Raw genomic sequence first — 24,786 nt, forward strand, 5'->3', positions numbered from 1 at the left:
GCCGTCTTTTCTCATGGGATTAGCCTTCCTTCAACAACTAAGGTGAAAAGGGCTCAAAATTCAAGTGGTGAGTGGAGGGCATGTAAAAGTGAATGAGTTTTAGTTGAAATACAATCTATAAAAAGTTGCAACTTCTTAGAGGAAGTAGAAAACTAGAGGGCTGTGAGATAAGTGGAGGGAAGGGTTGCCCTTGAGTTGAGGCTGGGGACTGAGGATGCAGTGGGGAAGAGGAAGGAGAGGGAAACAGGCACAGATGGTCATGGTTTCGACCATCTTGCCATTGTCTCTGTTGAACTTCAAGTCGATTGTGAGGAAAAGAAGCTGCTCACATGAGTATAGTTTGTCATAGAAATGGCCATATGAGAGCAGATTCACATGGTATAGTCTGGGACTACATCATGTTGTAAATGGATGCCTTCGTATAAGGGCAGCCTCATGCTCAAAAGGACAGGCATTTAGGTGCGTGGCAAGAAAATAGACCATCTAATTTTAAGTGTTATAAATTATATATCCCATGGGGATTATCCTTGATTATCCTAACAAAATACTTAATATACGGTTAACCTCAAATGGTAGACCAAATGGTTAGCCTCAAACAGATCGTTTTTTGTTGTTCATTTTGCGAGTGTGTTTGTCACTGCTTAGATTTTTGTTTACCACCCCTTCATTGGAATTCTTTCCACAGCCAATTGAAACTTCTACAAAATCAGGGGTATTACAATGTAGAAATAAAATATCACCTTAATGTTATGAGATCCAAAAATTAAGTCTTATAAATGTGGAATAATGCCACCAAGGAGTTTTCAGTCTTGCTGTAGCAACTAGAACTCCTGGTCCTAGCCTTTGTTTGGTATCACCTGATAGAAGTTGCTCAGCTTCCGCTTAAATTGAGTTGGCGGGGCTTCTGGCTGTAAGAGATGAGCTTTTCACAGAGTACTGTGCATTCTGATTCTGAGAACAAGTAGAATAGCTGGGTAAAATAGTTAACTAGATCTGTTTAAATGCTTCACAGAGTTCTTAAGGAGCATCGAAGAATAGTCCAGAGTTCAGAGGCTAATATGTGAGCAGAAAGAAACCATAGAGAGATTTGCCTGATGTTCCCTTGGCAACATTTGGCTATTTACAAGACATAACAGAGTCTGAAAAGCTGATCAGAGCTTTCATCAGGATTGTGGAACTAAAAGCAGGAGAAAAAATAAAAACTAGTATCCGGCATCACCAAGGAGGATGCTGTGCCTAGAATCTATGACAGACAATGAACAGTTCTGAGGTCATTTGGATATAAATGTGCAGGGATGGGAAAAGGGGGCATCTACCACATACTGTATCTAAAAAAATCAATTCTAGGGGAATGTAGATGTAAAAATGAAAGGTTCAATGAAATATATAACATACAAGAAAGGACTATTTTTAAGCAGAAATTTCTTAAGTTGGGCGTGAAACTATTGAGTGTAGGGGAAAGGCTGACCGGTTTGGCTGTATTAAAGTTGAAAACTGCCTTATCGAAGGATACTGTTGAGGCACTAACAGTATAAGCTACAAAGTGGGGAAGATGTTAGCAATGCCTCAAACAAACAAAAGACTCTTATGCAGAATATGCAGCTCCTACATCCAAAGAAATGAGGACAGATCGATAATCCGATATAAAAGTGGATAGAATACATAACCAGGCTGTTCACAAAAGAAGGTATTGTAATGACCAGTAAACAGGGAGAGTTGCTTGACTTCATAAGTCAGCAGAGAGATGCAAAGTAAACAAAGAAAGATACACTTGTGCTTCTGGCCAAGATGGAGTAGCAGGAGCTAGATTTACCCACCTTCTTCAAAGAACCCCAAACTTTGACAAAATATAGGCAATAAGACCTTTTTAAACACTGGACAACAGACAACAGAGGATAGCAATTCATGACAGACTTGGAGCAAAAGAGCTCTGTGATGGTTCCAATTGCTTCCCTGAGTGAGTTTCCAGGCATGGTACAGGGAGGGGGAACCAGGAAGCATCTGATGGGCTCACAGAGTTGAGGGCTCAGAGCTGAGAGTCCAAGGAGAGCAATTTAGCTAGTTGGCAGAACGGAGTACCAAAGAGGAAAGAACTATGGAGAGAGAACCCCCAGAAACTTTTAGAGGGGCTTCTTAGAGTCTTTAGCAGTGGGAATAATCAGCACTAGATTACACACTATGCCAGTTCTTCCAAGCAAATCTTAAAAGCAAGACCCAAAAGGACCAAACTGTTTCCAAGTAATTCAACTGCATCCCAGAACAAACTCAAGAAGTTAGGAATAAAAATATATTCAATTCCAAGCAGGGTAACTTCGCAATGTGTGACATACCATTAAAGATGACAGGGCATGGAAAGAGTCAGGAATATTTCACTCTCATAATGAGGAAACAAATCAATCAAAACTGATACAGGGCAGCCCCGGTGGCGCAGTGGTTTGGCGCCGCCTGCAGCTCAGGGCATGATCCTGGAGACCTGGGATCGAGTCCCACGTCGGGCTCCCTGCATGGAGCCTGCTTCTCCCTTTGCCTGTGTCTCTGCCTCTCTCTCTCTCTCTCTCTCTCTCTCTGTGTTGCTCATGAATAAATAAATTTAAAAAAAACTTAAAAAATGATACAAACATTGGGATTAGCAGACAGAAACATGAAAGTTGCATCTATATTTGTATAGTAAAAAAAATGGAGATAGGGAAAAGAAAAGAAAGTTCCATATGTGTATGTTGGACATCCACAAGCAGAGGAAAGGAGACAGAAAAAAATATTGGTGGTAAAACAGCTAAAAGTTTTCTCACTTGATGAAAAAGTAGTCATACATAGCTTTAAGCTCAGTGAACCCAAACAGAAGCTACAAAGAAAACTGTATCAGATTACTCAAATTGTTCATAACCAGTGATAAGGAAATCCAAAGATCATCCATAAAGTCACATTATGTACAAAGGAGTAAATGTAAGCATGATGAAAGGCTTCACAATGCAAATGAGAAAATAGTGGACCAACAGCTTTAAAGTACTGAAAGGAAAAAAATCCACCTACAGTTCTTTATCCAATGAAAATATCTTTTAAAAGTAAAGCCAAAATAAAGATGTTTCCAGACATTCAAAAGCTGAAAGATTTCATCACCAGCAGACTGGCAATACAAGAAATCTTAAAGGAAGTGCTTCGGGCAGAAGGAAGATGATACCAGATGGAAATCGGGATCTACACAAAATTGTGAGCATTGAAATGTTAATTGTATGGAAGTAGACAAAACAGGCATACCAGCCATCCATCAGAAAGCAGAAGATAAAAAAAACAGAGACCTTGAAATCCTAGATCAGCTCAAATCCTGGTTCTGTTGCTTGGTGGCTATGTTACTACTTTACTTTTCTGAACATCAGTTTCCTTGTATACCAAACTGGGAAAAGAATAGGTACTATCTCTGGTTTCTGAGCACGAAACCAAGCATGTAAAAGTACGTAAAGAAACAAGACAAGTACTTATAATATTATAAAAACATCCACAAATTCTTCCCCTCCATGCATCCATGCCCTTTCAGTGTGATGGTGTGTTTTCATCTGGGCTAGAGCTTGTAGCTCCATGTGTATTGCCACGTGACTTGTTTTGGCCCGAGGTATCCTTAGCAAGAGGTTGGACAAGCTCATGCACATGAGGGCATACTTTATGGCTGCTTTCAGAAACCTCTGACTACCATGTCATGAATGATCCGAGGCTAGCCTGCTGGATGGTAAGCACATGCCCGTGCCCAAGCTACCAGCTGGGTTACCAGCACCTACGTGAGAGAAGCCATGGATCACAAGCGAACCACAAATGATCACAGACCAGCTGAGGCATCTCATCTCAAAAGCTGACACACAGAGCTGTGAGCAAAGAGGTTGTTGGTGTTTTAAGCCACTGAACTTTGGAGTAGTTAATTACACTGCAGAAGCAAATTAAAACACATTAGCTGGTATTTACATATACATGTGTAAATACGTGAATATGCATTCACCAATCTCGAGGACTTTTACATGCTACTACTGATTTAAAGTAAAAGATTTTACTTGAAATTTAGAAACAAAACAAGAAAATGACTATCAAACTGCCAACCCATGGAACTAGTCTTTTCTGGTTTCTTTGCTTTTTTTTGTTTTGTTTTTGTTTTTGTTTTCCTTGCTGCAGCTACCTGGATAACAACTGTGGCATTGTTCTGATGTCATTGAATACAGGGGGATTGATGAGAATATCATGAATTATTATTTCCCCCTGTTGTCAGTTTGCACATTTAGTTCCTCAGGCTTTGACGTGACTTGGGATTAGAAAAACACATACACTCACACAATAAGATACCGAGATCAAACCCACCAAAAGGCTAAAATGAAAGAGCCAATACTAACTAGTGGCAAGAATGTGGAACAGGGAGATATTCCTATCTAGCCAGTGGGATTATAAATTGATATGACTTCTCAGGAAATCTATGTAACAGTGTCTAATAAAAATGAATGTAAGAATACATTATTTTCCAGCATTTTCTGTTCTCAGTGTATGCTCAGAAGAAGTGTATACATATGTGGACCAAAAATATGTATACAAGAATTTTCATAGCTACATCATTATTATTCATCATAGGCCCAACTACAAAGAGTCTAAATGTCCCTTAACAGTAGGATGGATAAATAAATTGTGTTAACATTCCTACAGTGGAATACCACAGAGCAATGGAAAAAGTCAAACTAGTGCTGCACCTAATAACATGAGTAAATCTCATGAACATAATGTTGAATTATAGAAGGTAGACACAAAAGTACATATTGTATGAATCTACATTATCTAAAGATAATGTCCATTTTTGAGAGGAGAGATGAGTGGCTATCGTGGGATATGAAGTGTTTTCTGGGCGCATATATATCCTGTTTCTTAATTGTTGGTGATTACAAGTGTTGTGTTCACTTTGCTAAAATTTATTTAAGATGTACACACATGATTCTTTTTACTTCTCTCAACTTTGAAAAGGTTATTTAAAAATTCAGCACTTGTATTGTGACTATATATAAATTTTTGTATGCATGCTAAAGATGTTAAATAGAATCAGCAGTGATCTATATATGTCCAAGTTATATTCATAAGTGGAGAGTCAAATGGAAAAATATTAAATATCTTATTTTTAGTAAAAGCAAACTAGTAAAAGCATTTTAGTAAAAACAGTGTCTTACCTAGTATTGACTATAGTGATGTACAAAATTTATAAAAAACTAATTTAGTGTCTTTGGATTATGTAAGTAATTGCATCCATTATTGAAAATATGAAAAATGTAGATCAGAATAATACACTGCTAGATACTATTTTTGAATGATTGTAGTTTTTAATGTGTCTATGTTTATGTCTTATATACTTAATCAAAATTGGAATGTTCTTCTACAGTATATTTAGTGTCAATAAAAGGTTTCATTGTATGAATATGCCATAATCTTTTTTAAGGTTTTATTTATTCATGAGAGAGACAGAGAGAGAGGCAGAGACATGGGCAGAGCAGGCTCCCTGTGGGGAGCCCGATGTGGGACTCAATCTCAGGACCCCAGGATTACGACCTGAGCCAAAGGCAAACACTCAACCACTGAGCCACCCAGGTGCCCCTGCCATAATTGATTTAATCACCTTCTAGGAATTTTTTGCAGATTGAGACTTTGAATGATGTTGCATGTGCATTTCCCTGTACACTGTCACTGATATGGAGTAATATTTAAACAAAAGAGTAACATTTTGACAGATTCGCTTAAATTGTTGTTTCTATACAAATTACAGACTCATTTTCATCTTATTCTAGAGGGATAATATTGACAATGGACAGGACTGCCTGCATTTTGGACATTACTTATGTCCATACAAACATTATCATCATGACTCTTACCATAATTATCTTACTATTATGACTCATACCAAAACTCTTATCCATAAATATGAATAGATGAGTTAATGACTACAGGAATAAATCTTGAAGCACTCTCCATGCCAGGAGTGATATTGGGCTTTTATGTTTATCTCAGTTAATCAGCAGAGGCATCTTTCATAGATGGAGCCAATATGAAATTAGATACAGACAAAAAGCAAGTGGTAAGCTTTAAGAATGTAATAATAAGCTATAGTAATTTCATTTTTCTTTGCCTTTGTTTTCTAGGTGAACATAGGGTAGATCAGCTGATGTGATCACTGTATTGGTTTTCATCTTACATTATAAAATTACATAAATGAGTTTATATTTTTTTAATTACTTTGTTATTTTTTAATTAGTTAAAAATATTAACTCATTTATAAGTTAAAATCTTAAGAGATTTTTAAGATTTCTTTCATTGGGAGATCTTCCTGTGCACAGTTCCCATGTATAGATATTTCAGTTACCAAGGATTGGTTAAATAACACCAGTGCCCCAACAACATGGTTCAAGTTAAGTTACTACGGTATATATTAAATGCGAGTAATTGCAAAAGACATAGATTTCATTGATAGTTCTTTACAAAAATTACTGAGTGAATAACAAATGTGCATCATACCTTATGGGCATTTAAGATAGACCTTTTGAAGTCTGTCCATGACTGGCCATCACGCATCTGTTACTCTGCGTAAACACAGGTATCAAAGCATATAGTGTGTTACCTCCCTGTCCTCAGTGATGAAACATGTAACATTTTTATGGATACACCTAACTGAGGGAGGGAAATTAATAAAATTGGAAGCCTAGCAAAGCGATGAAATTTTTGTATGAAATTTTTGTATGAAATTTTCAGCAATGAAAATTGATCATGCTAAAAGTTAAATTTGTATTAAAGATAGATGTAGTTACAGAAGATGTTCACTGGGAATGAAGGCTCTCTACCATTTTGGAAATTCTAGATTTGTAGCCAGAGGATTTTGGTGAAAATGAACATACTGATACAAATGAACACAGTTGTGCCAAAATGGATGAAAATGTCCCAAGGGAAATGTGGGAAATACCAGTCCTCTCTCTTTAAAACAGCTTCACATTAAAGAGACTCTAAAAGAAATTTGACGACATTGAAAACTCAAAGGATAAAATGTTGGCAGCTGATCCAAATTTCAAAAGGAGTATGACCTTTCTTTTATTGCTAACCTTTTAGAAACCTGTGTAAGGTATAATGACATTTCTGATTATTTATGATTTGAAGTGTTCAAATCTTTCTATTTCTTTAGTGAGAAAAATAGGCCTATAAAGCACTGATCTTCTTAATTATATAAAGGTATTCTTAACATCAAACTAGTAAAGAATTATATTTTACTGCTAAAAAATACAAAGAAATCTTCATAGAATAGAACAAATTGGAGGACACCAGGGCCCCATTAGTTAAAAAAACAAACAAAACAGCTGTATTCTCTCAGAAGTTTTCAATGGAAGACAAGATATGAAAACATCCAACTTCAAACAAGCCGGGGATAAGAATAGGAGCACTGCAAGCCATGGGTTTTGCATTTCCTGGTCACTGGGATTGAAAGACTACAAGACTAGAAGTCCTTTTGAAACTGTTTTCTCACCAGAGCAGTAATATCTGAGAGTATCTAATAGTTGAGGTCTCATTTATCCTGCAGCTTTTCACCTGAATATTATTTAGGCCCATTACACAGTAGAAGCCATTAAACATCTGTGTACTTCCTGGCCACTTCAGCTGTGACAGTGAATTGTTAGATTATTGGAGACACTTTCTGTGTATAAATGTCCTCTGGGTAATGTACAGGGATGAAGGAGGATATGATAACCCAAGCACTGATCATCAGCTCTTGCTCTGTCTACCTTTAAAGTAAGTGAGAGTCTCAAAAAGTCATCTATTTTAAACTCCAATTTCTAGCTGTGAATTCCTTTAATACTAAAACTGCAAATACAGCACAAATGTTAAGGCCAAAAGCTTCAAAGATTAAATCACCTTTAAGGAGTTCCTTACTAATATTGTTGTTGGTCTTGTCACACAGGAAATTTAAGCAGATTGGTGTTGTTCCTAGAAGTGCTATTGGGATAGTTTTCAAGTCCAGTTAAACTGTATTTCAAGAAAAACTCATGACAGAGATGGCATCTATGTGCGGCTGGTAATGCTATATAGCTTTAAACCATCTCCTGGTTATCAGCACCTTTCATTTCTATTGAGGTACAAAGTTTACATAACATAGAATTAACCATTTTAAAGTGTACAATTCAGTGGCATTTTGTACACTAACAGAGTTGTGCAAACGTCACCTCTTTCTAGTTCCAAAATATTTTCATCACCCCAAAATAAAACCCCATGCCCATCAGGCAGTCACTCTGCATCCCCTCCTCCCTCTAGCCCCTAGCAACCATCAATGTACTTTCTGCCTCTATGGATTGATCTATTCTGGATATTTCATCTGAACGGAATCATACAACGTATGGTCTTTTGTGATGAGCTTCTTTCATTTAGCATGATGTTTCCAGGTTCATCCAGGTCATACATAACAGAACTTCTTTCCTTTTTGTATCTGAAAAGTATCCCTGTGTGCATATGTGCCACATTTTGTCCAGCCATCCATCATTGGACGTTTGGGTTGACTCCACCTTTTGGCTATTGTGAATAAGACTGCTGTAAATACTCGTGTACAAGGATTTGAACATTTGTGTACAAATACCTGTTTTAAAATATTTTGAATACATACCTAGGAGTGGAATTGCTGGGTCTTCATTTTATGTTGAACTTTTTGAGGAACACCAAACTTTTCCACTCAGCAGCATTTATTTGTATCATGTGTAAGGAGGGGCCTCTTTTTCCCATTCTTGATGCTGCCTCAGGTTCACTTTCTGCCATTCAGTCTGCCCCAAAAGAGGTAGAGTGGCTCACCTCATGGTTTTCCTTGTGAGTCCACCTCCAGAATGCACTTTGTCTTCTCCGGTCCTCTGTGCCAGGACCTCTAGATGGAGAGCCCTGTCCTGGTCTGTGCTGACATAACTACATGGACAAGTATTCCTCTTCTGGTAGTCTGTATTCCAATTAGGCTTTAATTTCCACATTGGCCTCTGGCTGAACAAAAGATGATCTCTGTCTTTTGATTTGGTTTGTTGTATTTTTCAGTTAGTCTGGGGCCTACAGTAGAGTTCACTATGCTATTGGAGGCTCCTTTGGAGATGCTATATTTAGGATATAAAAGTTAATGGTGCCAGAATTTGAACTTCATAGATATGGCCTGGATTTGGAGGTTTAAAATCTAAAAACCACTTAGTTTTAGTAATGCCAACTTGATAAAGTCCTCTAGTATTTCAGCTTCAATTTCCTTATCACTAAAAATGGGGAAATCATATCCATTTTCCTCATATAGCAAATACACCATAGGGTTCACTAAAGTGTCAAAGCAAGTGCACAATAACATAAGACCCCACACAAGAGTATGGTTGTATGTAACTTAAAATTTCCTTTCAGATACTTTAACACAGCTTTCTTGTAGTAAATGACCTTTTATAGTATAAGTATATATTTGCATTTCAAAAACATGACCACAAAATTTCCAGCAGGATGATTGCTACAGGTATATGGTACAGAGAAGTTAGTAAGTGTCCAATCTTCAAGTAAAAAAAAATAGGTAACTTTTTTATGATAAGCATTTACCATCTAATGCCTGATGATGCAGCCAGTGTCTGGCTACTTCTCCATCCAGGTCATTTTATTTATGTATTTATTTTTAAATATTTATTTTAGAGAGAGGGAGCCCATGCATGCATACACACCCCAGAGTAAGGGGAGGAGCAGAGGGAGAGGGAGAAATCTCAAGCAGACTCCCCACTGAGCGTGGAGCCCCATGCTGGACTCAGTCTCATCACCCTGAGATGATGATCTGAGCCAAAATCAAAAGTTAGACGCCCAAGCCACTGAGCCACCCAGGCACTGCCATCAAGGTCATTTAAACTCTGGAATTTAAGAAGTGGTTTTTATTTTGAAGAAAAACATTTCAAGACGACTCTGTGACTATATAAAGAAAATTTTGTGAATTCATATGGCATCATCAGCAGATTACCTGAATATATCTTCAGTAAGAAATGTGCTTATCTTTTTAAATTATCTCAGGTAACACGTCACCTTGCCAAACTCTTTGACAGCATTGCAGATCTGCAGTTTGAAGAAGGTCAGGATGTGTCCACCCACAGAGCGATTGGAATGTACAGCAAAGAAAAGGAATACATCCCATTCCAAGCAGAATGCGAATGCGTGGGCCATGTAAGATTTCTGAGGTTTTCTGTGCTATGGGAGTATTTTGGGGATAATTTTTAAAGGTTGAATTGAACAAGAAAAAAAAGTCACCTCCTGTCAAATCAGGCCCTGGTTAGTTTTGTGCTCAGTTTCCTTTTTACCCATGGCTAGTGTGACAGCTGTGCCATGTCATCATCTGCTGTGCTTCCCATTTTGTGTTCATGTGGCTTCAGCACCCTGTAGAGTCTCTGAAATGCTAGCAGTTGAACTGGTCAGGATTGTCGCAGATTGAGTAAGTGGACCCCAGAAAGAGAAGCAGGTGGGACCTCAGCGACTAAGCCTCCTGCAAAGCTTACTGGTTTCGCCACTGAGAGTTTGCGTGAAACAGCACCTTGCAGGAAAGCATGTTTTAAAGAGGCTTGTGGCTCAGGGTTGTGATGTGAATGTTCTAAATGGCTGCTCATAAATAAAGTTGATGGAGTCTACTGTGCTGATGTCACGTTCCCTAATTACCATGTGCACAGACAGTTAAGTTAGCATATTCTCCTCGCACAGCCAAATACCTCGAAAATATTCTTAACGGTTAACTGCAAGAATGGCTCATTATGATTTATGAAAGAGCTCTTGGTGTTTCCAGATGATGTAGAGGGATTGCATCTTTTTATGATGATGCTTGTGCAGCTTGAGATAATCCGCAGAGTCCCTGAGACAGTAGCCTCCATTATAGAGCTATTTGGGTTGAGGTGGGGTTCCTTAAAATGTCCCTTGCAGAAACGTGATGGGAGCTTTTTTTTTTTTTTTTTTAAACAGGGCTTTTCTTTATTTCTTTCTGCTGCTTTTTAATATTGTACCAAGAAATCCAGCCAAATGAAGGGGAAACAGATGGTGGATTACTTTGATTAAAATATATTTTTTGATCTCTTGGGCTCTTTAGGATATTATTACAGTGATTAGAAAAAGTCACCATAACCTATCTTGACAAAAGTGTGTTGCTGTCTGTTCCCTCCCCAGCAGACTGCTAGCCGACTGGCATAGTGCCCAGAAGGAGGACAGGCCACTTGACGGATATGGTTGTCACTAGTAGGAACCCTTGGTACTGAGAGTTTTCACATTTTCTAATTTGTTCAGTGTAAGCAATTTAGGCCAGAGACTCGAGCTATATACCACATTCATCCTCTGATTGCCTTTGTTTGATAAAAAGATGCTTTTCCTTTTGGTCTTGTCTCTCCCCTACACTTTTATGATTGCTCCTTCCAATTTAGACTATTTGTATTTTCTTTGATTAGTGCTATTTGAATACCTACTATGTACCAGATGCTGGGTTGAGTTTCTGGGGATCCTGAAATGAATAAGACATGATCCCTGTCCTTGAGGAGCTTTTAGGCTCTTTGAAGAAATGGATAATTGGCAGTAATGGGAAGTGGTAATTGTTGTTATAGAGAGTCGGGCAGAAGCCGAAGAAACACCAGAAAGGGAAGGGATCAAACATCTCATCAGAGCTTAGTTCTGAAATCATGCTGAGCTAAGAAGCCATTGTTGGCATAGTCATCTGAACATGAGAGGGTATACCAACTTATATGGTCTTCCCAAATGGACTGGGAAGTTCTTGAGAATAGGTGGCCATATTGAGGACAGGGATCCGAGTGTTGGGGAAATGCTCTAAGGATACCTGATTTCCTGAAGGAACTAGTTGCTGGGAAGCATTAAGAATTGTGCTTCATAAAAAGAAAAGAAAAAAAAAAGAATTGTGCTTCATGACTAAAGTAGTGATGAGATCAGAGACCTTGAACTCAGGCATGTGAATAAAACTCAGTTATAAAATCAGAGGTGAAGGCTTTTTGGATGTTGAGGACATTGCTAGGGCAGTGCTAACTTTTTCTTTCAGTAGGCAAGGCTGTTAGCTCATTAACTACACATTACTCCTTCCCAGTTCTCCAGAGAAAGATTCTAGGAATGAATGTTTCTGCCATCTTCATAGTGGAAGGGCAAAGAAGTTTCTTCTTTTTTTTAAAGACTATACTTATGTGTTTGTTTGAGAGAGAGAACAAACATGAGTGGATGGGGAGCAGAGGGGAAGGGAGAGGGAGGGGGAAAGAATCTTGAGCAGAGCCAGATGTGGAGCTTGATCTCCCCATCCCTGAGACTGTGACCTGAGCTGAACCCAAGAGTTGGATGCTCAACTGACTGAGCCAACCAGGCACCCTCCCCCCCTCAAAAAAAACAGTTTTACTATCTTCACGATCTCATGTTGTTCTTGGAATTGATTTTTAATAGTCATTTTTTATTGCTGAGATCAACTATTTACAAATAGTATACATACCCTTTTTGTTATATAATGGAAACAGATATATGGGTAAATACAACAAAGCATATTTGGATAGGATAGAAAACTGGTTAAAATATATTTGTGGGGATAAAATAAACTTGAATTAAAAAAAAAAAAAGATTAACTTTCACAAGTCAGCAGTTGTCCTATCTCTTATACTCTCCTGCTGTCTAATTTTTGACAAGTGTGAAGATGAGAACCAGTAGGAAATATAATTAAGACACTTGCTGGAAACACTTTGTCCTAAGACTAAGAACTAAGAAGATTTTAAAGAAGAATGTTCAGTATATGTAAAAATTATTTTTAAAAAAACCCAGTTTTTCAAAATCAATCTACCACTATCCCCAAAGCTCCAGAATATTATTCTAACCTATTATTCTGTAGATCGCTGGGAGTTTGGTTTCTCAGAACACTGTGCCTTACCACAGGGGATCTTGGTCCAGAACCCCCTTGTCTTCAGGTCTGAAAATGAATAATTGAGAACACTTCCTCTGTTGAGGCTGCAGAAAGTTATTTGCCATCCAGTGGGTGAAATAAGATGAGCACTGTTCTAGGAGAAATCAGGTTCAATGGATTTGATGCATTGTTGTTCACTTTACTCCTTGAGTTATACCTCTTCTAGTTTTCTATCCAGATTTCAAATAAATCTGGGGTGCCTGGGTGGCTCAGTCAGTCAAGCATCTGACTCTTGATTTCACCTCAGACCATGAGATCAAGCCCTGAGTCTGACCCTGCGCTCAGTAGGGTGTCTGCTTGAGATTCTCTTCCTCTCCCTCTCTCCCTCCCCCACCCCACTTGTGCTCTTGTGTGCTCTCTCTCTCTCTCTCAAAATAAATAAATCTTAAAAATAAGTCTACCTGAGGCCTCTCAGGGGGCCTTTGAACCCATGGGGGGCTGGAATTATCTCTCTTCTGTAGTTAAGTCTGTGCTAAATTGGTTCACTTTGCTTCAAAAGGTGGAGACATGGCTCCTGCGACTTGAACAGACTATGCAAAGTACAGTGCGACATTCTATCACAGAAGCCATAGTGGCCTATGAGGAAAAACCAAGAGAACTGTGGATCTTGGATTTCCCGGCACAAGTTGCACTAACAGGCTCACAGATCTGGTGGACAACAGATGTAGGAATAGCCTTCAGTAGACTGGAGGAAGGCTATGAAACGGCCCTAAAGGATTTCCATAAAAAACAGGTATTTTATAGATTCGTGATTTTGAGACTTGAAGGGACATGAAGAGGTAAACATTGATTCCTCCATCATTTACGGAGTGTCTTCTGTGTGCTGGGTGCTATGTTGGGACGATTTTAGCAATCAGTGCTTTGATTTTTCTTTTTCTAGCTTTGTGTTATCCTTCCGGTTTGCTACATGGTTTAAAAAAAAAAAAAATCACATCCATTATCCCCCCAGCCTCTAGGATATCACACATCCTTAGATATGGTGCCTATTTCTGTCCTTCTGTATAAGACTCTCCATCTAGGCTAATGGTGTATTTATTACAAAATACGTACACGATCTGCATGACTCAGAAAGATGGAGGGCTGTTGGGCAAAGACAGATGTTTTCATGTATTTTGGGTTTTGGTTAATTACAAATCACAGATGAGCAATTTTGGAAAATGGTCTATTTTGAATTCCATTTTATTCACCCCACTTAGGTTGTGACCTCTCCTCAAGCCTCCCATCCTAAGGGATGCTAGTAGTTGTGGCATAATTCCGACTTCCTGTTGGCTTTTAGATTAAGAGAATATTAGGCTTGAAAGGCATTTAAATATTAGTGTGTCTACCTTTCTTGGATAAAGTACAAATGCAGAGACACTAAGCAATTTTCCCAATGTTGTGCAATTTGTAAGTAACACTGGCCGGACCTGCAGAATTCAGAATGCTTTCCACTGCTCTCCTTTGCGTGTCCTCTTAGCAGTAGGTTTATTTTTTTACATTTTTAGAAAAGATTTTATTTATTTATTCATGAGAGACACAGAGAGGGAGAAGCAGGCTCCCTGTGGGGAGCCCCATGTGGGACTCGATCTCAGGACCCTGGGATCACACCCTGAGCCAGAGACAGATGCTCAACCACTGAGCCACCCAGGCGTCCCTCTTAGCAGTACTTTTAATTCAGCCCCTTAAACATTAAATAGATTCAGAGAATGAAGGGTACTTGTGTCATTTACACATTCAGGAATTTCAGGTTTAGTGTTTTGATTCTTTTAATTTTGTTCGAATCTTGAGTAGAGATCCCCTGATTTACTTATGTTACTAAAGAAGTCTTTGTATTGTTTACTTTTGGAGAGAAAATATTCTTCATGTACATCTTTAGGAAAATAGGGCGTTGGTTTTATATTTAGCAGGCTTTAAGTTACAAGTGGATTTTTAAAAGTGACTGATTTCCTCTTAGGGCAATAGCTCTATGATTCTAGTCAATGCCACTTGGATGAGGAAGCTAAGTAGGTAATTTTTTTTTCATGGACATTAATAATTAAATTGCAATTAACCATATATGGTTTTATTATAAAAATAACTTTCTAGTTAGTTAATTTATTGATATCCATGCTTTTATTAAAAGTACTTTCATTATCTATTGAAATAAGGATTTTTAAAAATAGTTATAACATCCTCTCGTAAGTTTCCAGTATTATCAATCTTGCTCAAACTTAAGTTTTTTTTAAGTTTTCATAGATTCTCTTCCCACAGGTGACCATTGATAACATATTGGCATATTGACATCAAACATTTTTCCTCTTTCTTTGTGAATGTGTAGACATCTATCTGTCCCTCTCTGTATAAATATGTGTCAGTGTGCAGCTGTTTACATAAATGTGTATTTGTGCTGATATCTATCAATATTTCTAAATATATAGAAAATTTTTTTACATTTCATACATTTTGTTATTTTGTATTTTCACTCAATATAATATTTACCTTTTTTCTTGCTGTAAATAAATATCAAATTGACAATAAAAATGGCCAAATAGAATTCTTTTATATGGGTATGCAGAATTGTTTCTTCCTTCTCTAGGGCTACTCTGATAGTCTGAGGGCTGATCAAGTACTGTTCCAGGTTCTGTGGTTCCAGCAGTGAAGGTTTTGATTTTATGGTGCTTATGTTGTGGTTAACTGTTAGTAGATCTTACCTCTTCCTCACAAAGTACCTTGGAAATCTTTATTCTGATCTTCACTTTCTACTTTACATGCTGCTATTTCATTTAATTTTCTTAAAAGATTTTATTTACTTTTAGGGAGAAAGCATGAGCAGGGGAAGGGGCAGAGGGAGAGAATCTCAAGCATACTGTGCTTAATGTGGAGCCAGATGTGGGCCTTGATCTCATGACTCTGAGGTCATGACCGGGGCCGAAAACCAGTCAGACACTTAACCGACTGAGCCACGCAGGCAGCCCTAATGTAAATTTTTTTTTTTTTTTACTCCATTTCTTGTTTTAGAATCCATTTCCCTTCTTCCTATAGTATATCTTTTAGTGGTTTGTGCAGCTGATGGATGATAAGTAGGACATTGGCTGAATCCTTGTCTTTCTTTTGAATTCTTTACAGTTAAGGCCTAAAATTCTAAGTTGAGAATTATGTTCTTTCAGAATTTGAAAAATACTCTGTTACTTTATGGCCTTCATTGTTGTAAACGTTCAGGTCAAATTATTTTTCCTTCATAAGCAATCTGTCTTTGGTCTTTGGCTGCTTTTATGATTTTTTTTCTTTTTTGTGATTGTATTTTACTGTATATACTTGTAGATTTTTTTCTCCCTGCTTTTAAAATTTAGCCTGCTAAGGACTCTGTGAACTTTTTGAATCTTCAGTTTCATGTCTGTCTACAATTTTGGAAGATTCCTCTCCATTTCTTTTTGGATCAATGCCTTTCTTCCATTTGCTCTATTTTCTTCATTGAGAAATTTATCTGCTATATGTTGAGCCTTTCCATGCCATCCTTCCTGTCTTTTAACCTCTATCTCATATTTTCAAACCCTGTGGGGTTTTTGTGCTATAATTGAGGTAATTTTTTGAATAGCTTATTATTAAATAATCTCTGCACCCGCTGTGGGCCTCACATGCACAATCCCAGGATTAGGAGTTGCGTGCTCTACTGACTGTGCCAACCAGGTGCCCCTTAGGTGACTTGTAGAATCTATCTTCCATTTCACTAACTTTTTTTCTTAGAGATTATGATTAAGAAAAAAGTATTGAGGTCCATATTATGTGGTTTCAAATGTCATCTCTACCATCAGTTTATTAGTTGTGCTGCCTTGGGCAACTTATCTAACCACGTTGTGCCTCAGTGTTACAGTAATAATAATAGCACCTATATTCACAATATTAAGATTAATTAATATACTTATTAATTAGGATTAGTTATGACTAGAATTAGTTAATATATTTGAAATACAATTTAAAAGTGTCTGACAAACCAGGCAGAATTTAGAATTCCACTAATTAACCAACTGGGTGGCTCAGTTGGTTAAGTATCCAACTCTTAACTTTGTGTTAGCTGTTGTTACTCTTAAGAAAGTGACAATAACAATGGTGTCTAATGTGATGCATAATTAATTTATTCCCCCAATTTATCATAACATTAAAAAATATACAAAAAAATTGAATTGTATAATGATGTGCAAACCTAACACCAAGATTCTACAAAGAACATATTTTCTTTATCACATTATCTATGCTATATCCACCCCGCTATAGATCCCTCAGTCCACCTTATATTTATGACTCATTTCAAGGGAAATTGCAGATGCCAGTAATCTTAACCTATAAATATTTTAGTATAAATATTCATTTCATCAGTTGAGTTTTGATTATTGTATCTCAATTTCCCAAAGTTCTTTTTGGTTCTTTAAAAATCAGTTTAGGATGACTTACCCCACCCCCCTTATAATGTCTTATTTCTTCATTATGGTTTATATTTTTTTTCTGAATTCTTTGAAAGAGACATTTATAATAGTCTCATTTAGACTGTTGTAATGCTAGTTCTTTTAAGGCTGGTTCTTCTTTTAAACTGAATTTTTTTGTGTGTTCATTTTTAAAGTTGATGTAGGTTTAGTCTTTCTGTACAAATTCTGTGCGCCCTAGAGAGAGCATGTGTCCCCATAGTGCTTTTCTTCCATGCCTCTTCTAGGTCTCCACAGGTTTTGTGGATGCTGGATTAATTTTGGGGTTGATTACTCAGTCAAGGATTTCCAGATCACATGGCATGGGCTTGAAGTTTTGATATCTCTAAAGGGACTTTTTCCCTCTCCAAAGGCTTTCATCTTGCTTCTCTGAGCTGGTGGGTAGAATTTTTCTAGAGCCCTTTACTGGACTGTGTAAGACTCTAAGAATCTCAGCTACATTTCAGCATCTCAGTTCTGACTCCCAGCCTTGCTCAGGGAGTGTAAGAGGCCGGAGACAGAAATGTTGCATTCCCAGGTGGCAGTTTAAACCTCAGTCCCCAGATGTTTGAATCTGTACCCAAATCCTACATTAGGCTGCCATGACATTTGCATGTTAACCACATTCTACTTTGAGATACATTCCTGGCATCAGGGACTATCACACACTCCCTCCCTCCCTCTTCTCCTCCTTCCATCCCCTTGTCTCCTTCCACCTTTCTCATGTTTTGTTATAGACTTTGCATGTGGGTGTATTTTTTGCTTTATTTACAAGTTTGTGTGTATGTGTGTATGTTAATGAAGGAGTTGTCCATTCATCTTAATCCAGTGTGTTGCAGGGGGTCTATTATTACTACTACTTAATACTACTTAAACCTTAACGATGAGGTTGGTTTCTTAATTTTAGCTATCATTAATAATACTTCAGTAACTAGCCTTGTATATGCGTATATACATGTTGTACATATTTTTATTTTTTCAGGATAAGCTTCTAGAAGTAAGATTGCTAGGTCAAAGAGTATGCCTCTTTTAAGCCTTTGGAACATTGTGCAAATTTACCTTCCCGGTAGCACTGTAAGAGAAGTGTCCACTCTCTCCCCTGTCAGCAACATTGGGTTCCTTCTTTTTATTCTTAGAGCTAAAGTTGTTCATATCCCAGAAGCTCAGCATATTCCACTAATTAACAGAATTTAGGGTTTTTTCTCCCTTAAGATAGTTTTAAAGTTTTCCATTCTGTTCAAGAGTTATGTAATATTTTCATGCTGAATGGGAAGCAAACAAGAAAGGTTTATGAAGAAGGCATTTATCTGCTTAATTATGAAACACTTCTAGCACAAATTGAAATGTTTGACAGACCAGCCAACAGATGCCTTCCATACAGTGTTTCAATTTTGCAACTGATACTAATATGCATTTTAGAGAAACTAACATTTGAACACTGTTGAAGCTGTAGTGTGGTTCATGAGAAGTGTGTTCATCTGAATTGAAACCCCTTTAGAGTTCTCTATTCAAAAATGGATGTAACCATCTGCTAGAGTTTGTTTTTAATTAAAATTACTTGTGCTAATACTGTGAGCAGTTTTTTAAAATGAACGTTAGTCCTTTAAAATCGCTTCATTTTAAACTGAGATCAGAGTTGGCCATAATTGATGATCTACCTATACGAGAAATTTCTTTGCTTGCTCCTCACATTAATATGTGTAAAATATTACACTTATAGTAAATTTAATTTCTCAGATTTGTGGGGTCCTTGGCCAAAATATTTTGTTTTGGAGGCTTGGGATCTGGTAAGAAGGATTTCCTGCTCTAACTTTATTATTAAGCCCCGTGAAAATCATCAAAGGAGAGATGGAAACATTTTGGACTTGAAAAGCTTAATTGCTACTGTGCTGGGACATGACCCAGAATCCTCTCAGTAAAACTCAAGATGAGCAATATAAAATCATCCATCCCCTCTTCCACAAGGACTAAGAAATATATATAAGAAAGAGACTAATTTTGCTTCTTAGGGCTGGTGTTTGGCCTCATTTTTAGTCATTGAGAAATTCTTTCACAACCAATTGGATACAATGTTGACAGTATTCCTACCTTATTCCAATTTTATTGCATTAATAGGAAAGCCTATGAAGCCCGAAGCTACTCAGTGTATATTGGACACAAATTTTTGTTTACACCTCTCTAGAAAAGTATGATCTGATAGCTTCATGCTTTGTAATATAGCAGGAACCCATGAGTGGAGCACATACTCTTTACCCCCCTCTGATCTATTAAAAGACGCTAGGTCATCTTTTCCATAATTTACCAATTTAGGAGACTTTTATTCAATCTTTTGTGAATCAGACAGTACCCAGTCTAATAGAAATGAGCACCAGAGAGCTGATAAAGCAAAGGACTTTTATTTTTTTTAAAGATTTTATTTATTTATTCATGAGAGACACACAGAGAGAGGCAGAGATGTTGGCAGAGGGAGAAGCAAGCTCCCTGAGGTGAGCCCCATGCGGGGAGCTCGACCTCAGGACCCCAGCATCACACCCTGAGCCAAAGGCAGACGCTCAACCACTAAGCCATCTAGGTGCCCCAAAGCAAGAGATTTTTATAGTCCCACTGAGCAGGAACAAGGAAATTATACTGGGCATTTGCTGATTGGTTAAATTGGGTTGACTTTCCTCCTATGAATCAAAAGGAAGTCTTAGATCTGGATCAGGTAACTTGCACTGAGCAGGCAGGTGCTGAGTCATTGACCTAGGGCTGCCTCTCTGAGAAAGCTGACCACAGAAACTTAAGTTTTGGTTTGCTAACACAGGGCTTAGCATGAGCGACTCCATCTTGGGCTCAACCAGGTTACTTTAGCACAGCCAAAATTTTATGGAATGACAAGGGAGCAATAAAATCATATTTGGATATGCTGGACCAGATATTTTGAGGAATGCCTAGAAGTTGATGACAGATGAAATTGATCATTAAGAGCAGAGAAAACCACAGGTAAAACAAAAAGAGACTATTACAGTGATAAGCTTATTTTATCCAATGAAATTCCAGGGAAATGACAGACTCAGATTCAATAAATAAAAAATATTGTGGGGTCCATGGTCATGGATAAAGAGTAAATGGAGAAGAGGTGGACAGTTGGAACCTTCTGTCTCCTGTATAGCCTAAGAGATTTATCAATGGGTATGTTTGCTCCGAGGATAAAGCCCTGAGAAGTGCGTCATAAATACTGTGAGGTGTCTACTGGGAACTTCTGCTATTACTACATCTTGACCCTAGACCTCTATTTGGGCAGCTTTTTCAATTAGCAATAATCGCGCCTCGGATAAACCTCATTGGCTACAATACTGCTACTATGCAAAGCTTGGGCAGCTTTTTCTTTTTCTTTCTTTCTTTCTTTTTTTTTTTTTTGGCAGCTTTTTCTTTGAAGGGTGGGATAGAAATATTTTAGGGGTTTTTGGCTATATAGTTTCTTTCACATCTACTCATTTCTGCTATTGTAGTAGAGAAGAAGCCATAGGCAGTTTTTAAATGAATAGACATGTTAAGATTCCAATAAAACTTTATTTATAAAAACCAGAGTGAACCAGATTTGTCTAGTGGCCTGTGGCTTGCCAACCCCTGTTCTAGAGAAAGTAGCAGAACAGATTCTGAAGTAACTCAGGATCTCTACAGTGACAGATATAATAGAAAAAGAGATTTATTACACATATGTGGTGTGATTCCAGTCTGATCCATAAATCCAGGAATTATTTCTTTGAATAGACCATAACAACAAATTTTTGCAGTTAAAAGGACAAAGCAAAAAAAAAAAAAAAAAAAAAAAAAGAAAAAGAGAGAGAAAAGATCAGGGAAAGGAACCATAATTTCCTATGAGAAGAGATTTTAAATAGATCGTATAACACTATGTGTGACTTAATATTTTATGCTAAATATTAAGTCTGAAATTTAAATTAAATGGATGATTTTCCATGAACATTGTTTCTGAAATAAATTCAAAATGAGGTGGAGACTAGACCAGTAACCACAGAAGTAATTGAAGTGGTAATCAAGGTAGTTGAATTTGCATCCCTAGCCCTAAAGTTGAGCCCCACTACAGTGGTTTTATCAGATATTAAAAAAAAGATAAATACCATGTTATATCACCTGTTCTAGAGTGTAGAAAAAGATGGAATTTTTTTACTCATTTTGTAAAGTTCTAAGAAACTTGATAGAAAAAGTGGGCATTGATAAAGTACAAAAGAAAATTCTGTTGGCCAATCTCATTAATTAATCTATCCTCTTTTTGGTCTGGATTTTTCACTTATTGTTAGGAGACCATCTTTTGTGGATCTCAAATTTTGTACATTTTTTTGAGCAGAGGTACTTAACCACTTTTGTTGTAGACTATCTTCCAAGATTATTTGTTATACAAACATTCTTGGGAGATAGCCTCTGTAGTGTTTTCTCTCTAGAGCAAAAGGTAGATTGGCTTACTGTCCAGTATAATAAATTTAAAAATCTCCAGGGCAAAGTTCAGACATGGTTACTATCTGTGAGAAAAGATTTTGGGTTCCTTAAACTCAAGGTTCCTCTCCTGTAACACAACTCACTGTGTATATAAGCATTATGTGGCTCTTTTGGGGTTATCCTTTAAAAGTTGGGGATTGGAAACTGGTGCAAATGCTGATACTTTGATACTGCTTAATACTGTCAGTGTGACTAATAAACTGTCCTTTATCTGCGACCCAGAGGCTCTGTGTCTTCTGCTAACATCCCTTTAGCAGTACCAGGCTGACTTTAGCGTGCAAGTAAAATCTCAGACCAAAAAAAATAAATAAATAAATAAATAAAATAAAGTCTCAGACCATTCTCATTTCTTAAGCATGTTGTTGCATGTGTTAAAAGTTCATTCTTTTTTTGTTGCTGAGTATTCCATTGTATAACTCTACCACCCTTTGTTTATCCATTCTTTTGATTGACATTGGGGCTTCCAATTTGAGGCTACTATTTCTAAAGCTGCTTGGCACTTTCTTGCCCAATTCTTTTGATACACATAGATTTTCCTTTCTCCCGGATAAAGTATCTAAAAGTGAAATGGCTGAATCATAGAGAAGATATATGTTTACCCCTTTAAAAAACTGCCAGACAGGTCTCCATTGTTCCATTCCCATTAACTAGGTGACACAATTCTAGTTGCTTCATATACTACCAGTATTGGGTGTCATCAGTCAATACTGATGATTGCAGGCATTCTAGAGGGTGAGAAATAGTATCTCATTGTGGTTTTAATTGGCTTATCTCTAATATTTAAAGATGTTGAGTAATGTCACATGTTTTTTGGCATTCATATATCTTTTATTGTGAAGTGTCTGTCCAAATAACTTGCCTGTTTTTTTGTTTTTGTTTTTTTTTTTTAAATTGGGATGTTTGTCTTTTTATTGTTAGAGTATTTTTTTCCAGTTTGTTTTTGTTTTAATTTTATTTAAATTCAACTAATTATACTGTTTATTGGTTTCAGAGGTAAAGGTCAGTGATTTGTCAGTCTTATGTAACACCCAATGCTCATTATATCATGTGCCCTCCTTAATGCCCATCACCCAGTTACCCCATCTCCCCATTCACCTCCCCTCCAGCAACCCTCAGTTCGTTTCCTATGGTTGATAGTCTTTTATGGTTTGTCTCCCTCTCTGATTTTGTCTTATTTTTTCCTCTCTTCCCCATGATCCTCTGTTTTGTTTCTTAAATGCCACATAATGAGTGCGATCATATAATTGTCTTTCTCTGACTGACCTATTTCGCTTAGCATAATATCCTCTAGTTCTATCCACATCATTGCAAATGTCAAATTTTCATTCTTTTTCATTCTTTTTGATAGCCAAGTAGTATTCCATTATGTGTATGTATGTATGTGTGTGTGTGTGTGTGTATATATATATATGTATATACACACACACACATCTTCTTTATCCATTCATCTGTTGATGGGCTCTTTCCATAGTTTGGCTATTGGGAGCTGGTGCCCCTTTGGATCACTGCATTTGTGTCTTTGGGTTAAATACCCAGTAGTGCAATTACAGGGTCTTAAGATAGTTCTATTTTCAACTCCCTGAGCAACCTTCACACTGTTTCCAAAGTGGGGGCACCAGTTTGCATTCCCACCAACAGTGTACAAGGGTTCCCCTTTGGTTGGAGGATTTCTTTATATGGTTACCGTTCCTGGGAAGGAAATGAACAGATGGCTCATTTTATTAATGGTACATTTTGTGAATGGAATGTTTTCATTTTAATGTATAGTGTGTCAAGTTTTTCTACTGTGGTTGATAATTATTATGTCAGGTATAAGAAATTCTTGCCTATCACAGTGTCATAAAAAGATTCACCTGTTTCCTTCTTGGTGCTTTATGGTTCTGGGTTTTTCATTTTGATCTGTGATCCATATGTAAATCTTTTTCTGTTCCGTTGTATTAACTTGGCACCTTGGTCAAAGCCAATTGATTGTGTGTGTGTGTGTGTGTGTGTGTCTATATATATATAGACATATATATATATATATATATATATATATATATGGGTCTGTTTCCAGACTCTCCTGTTGTATTCATCTCTTTTGTATCTTTATGCCAAATCCACATTGTATGTATTACAATTGTACGTAGCTTTATAACAAGCCTTGAAATCATGTTGTATATAGCCTCCCATTAGTTCTATTAAAAATTTTTTTTCCCAAAATTGTTTTGGCCATTATAGATTCTGTTTATATCTTCATAAATAAATTAACATATTATTTTTAGAAGCCCAATCTTTTAACCTAATTTTTAACTGGTATCAAATATAAATAGGAATGTTGGGAGGGTGGATATCTCAGCCATGATGCATCCTATTGAAGAACACGGTATATGTCTTGACAAAGGTTGTCTTTAATTTCTCTCAAAATATTTTCTGTGGTTTTCAATGTTAGGGTCTTACACATTTCTTGCTGGACTTACTTTTAGATAGTTTTTATGTTTTGATGCTTAATATTTTGTTTTCCAATGTTTGAGGCTGATATATAAAAGAGATGGATTTTTAAATATTCACCGTGTGTCTTAGGGCTTTGTCCAATTTGCCTATTAGTTTTAGTAAGGTTTTTTTTTTTTAATAGTTTCATAGGGTTTGCTGTATTCATGGACATATCATCTGTCAGTGATGACAGTGTTACTTCTTGCCTCCTATTATTTTTTTGCCCTTTATTGCCTTTTCTTGAGTTAATGACGGCTAGGACCTCCGGTGCCATGTTGAATGGAAGTAGTTAGAGCAGACATCCCAACTTATTTCCAGTCTCAGGGAAGAATAATTTAAATTTTCACCATTAAGTTTCACCTGGGTGGCTCAGCTGTTGAGCGTCTGCCTTTGGCTCAGGGTGTGATCCCAGGGTTCCAGGATTGAGTCCCACTTCGGGCTTCCTGCGTG

At 37.2% G+C, this 24,786-nt stretch overlaps 1 protein-coding gene and 1 pseudogene across 1 annotated transcript in view; one reads left to right on the forward strand and one right to left on the reverse strand.

Annotated features, from left to right (window-relative positions):
- DNAH11 (dynein axonemal heavy chain 11) overlaps window positions 1–24,786 on the forward strand; it is a 318,773-nt gene that overhangs the window by 78,345 nt on the left and 215,642 nt on the right. The window contains 2 exon segments of the mRNA XM_038557079.1: window positions 10,048–10,197; window positions 13,452–13,685. Coding sequence (XP_038413007.1) covers window positions 10,048–10,197; window positions 13,452–13,685 — 384 coding nt within the window.
- On the reverse strand, window positions 20,561–20,720 carry LOC119867676 (annotated as a pseudogene).

This window comes from Canis lupus, chromosome 14 (genome assembly GCF_011100685.1).
Source record: "Canis lupus familiaris isolate Mischka breed German Shepherd chromosome 14, alternate assembly UU_Cfam_GSD_1.0, whole genome shotgun sequence".
Taxonomy (NCBI): domain Eukaryota; kingdom Metazoa; phylum Chordata; class Mammalia; order Carnivora; family Canidae; genus Canis; species Canis lupus.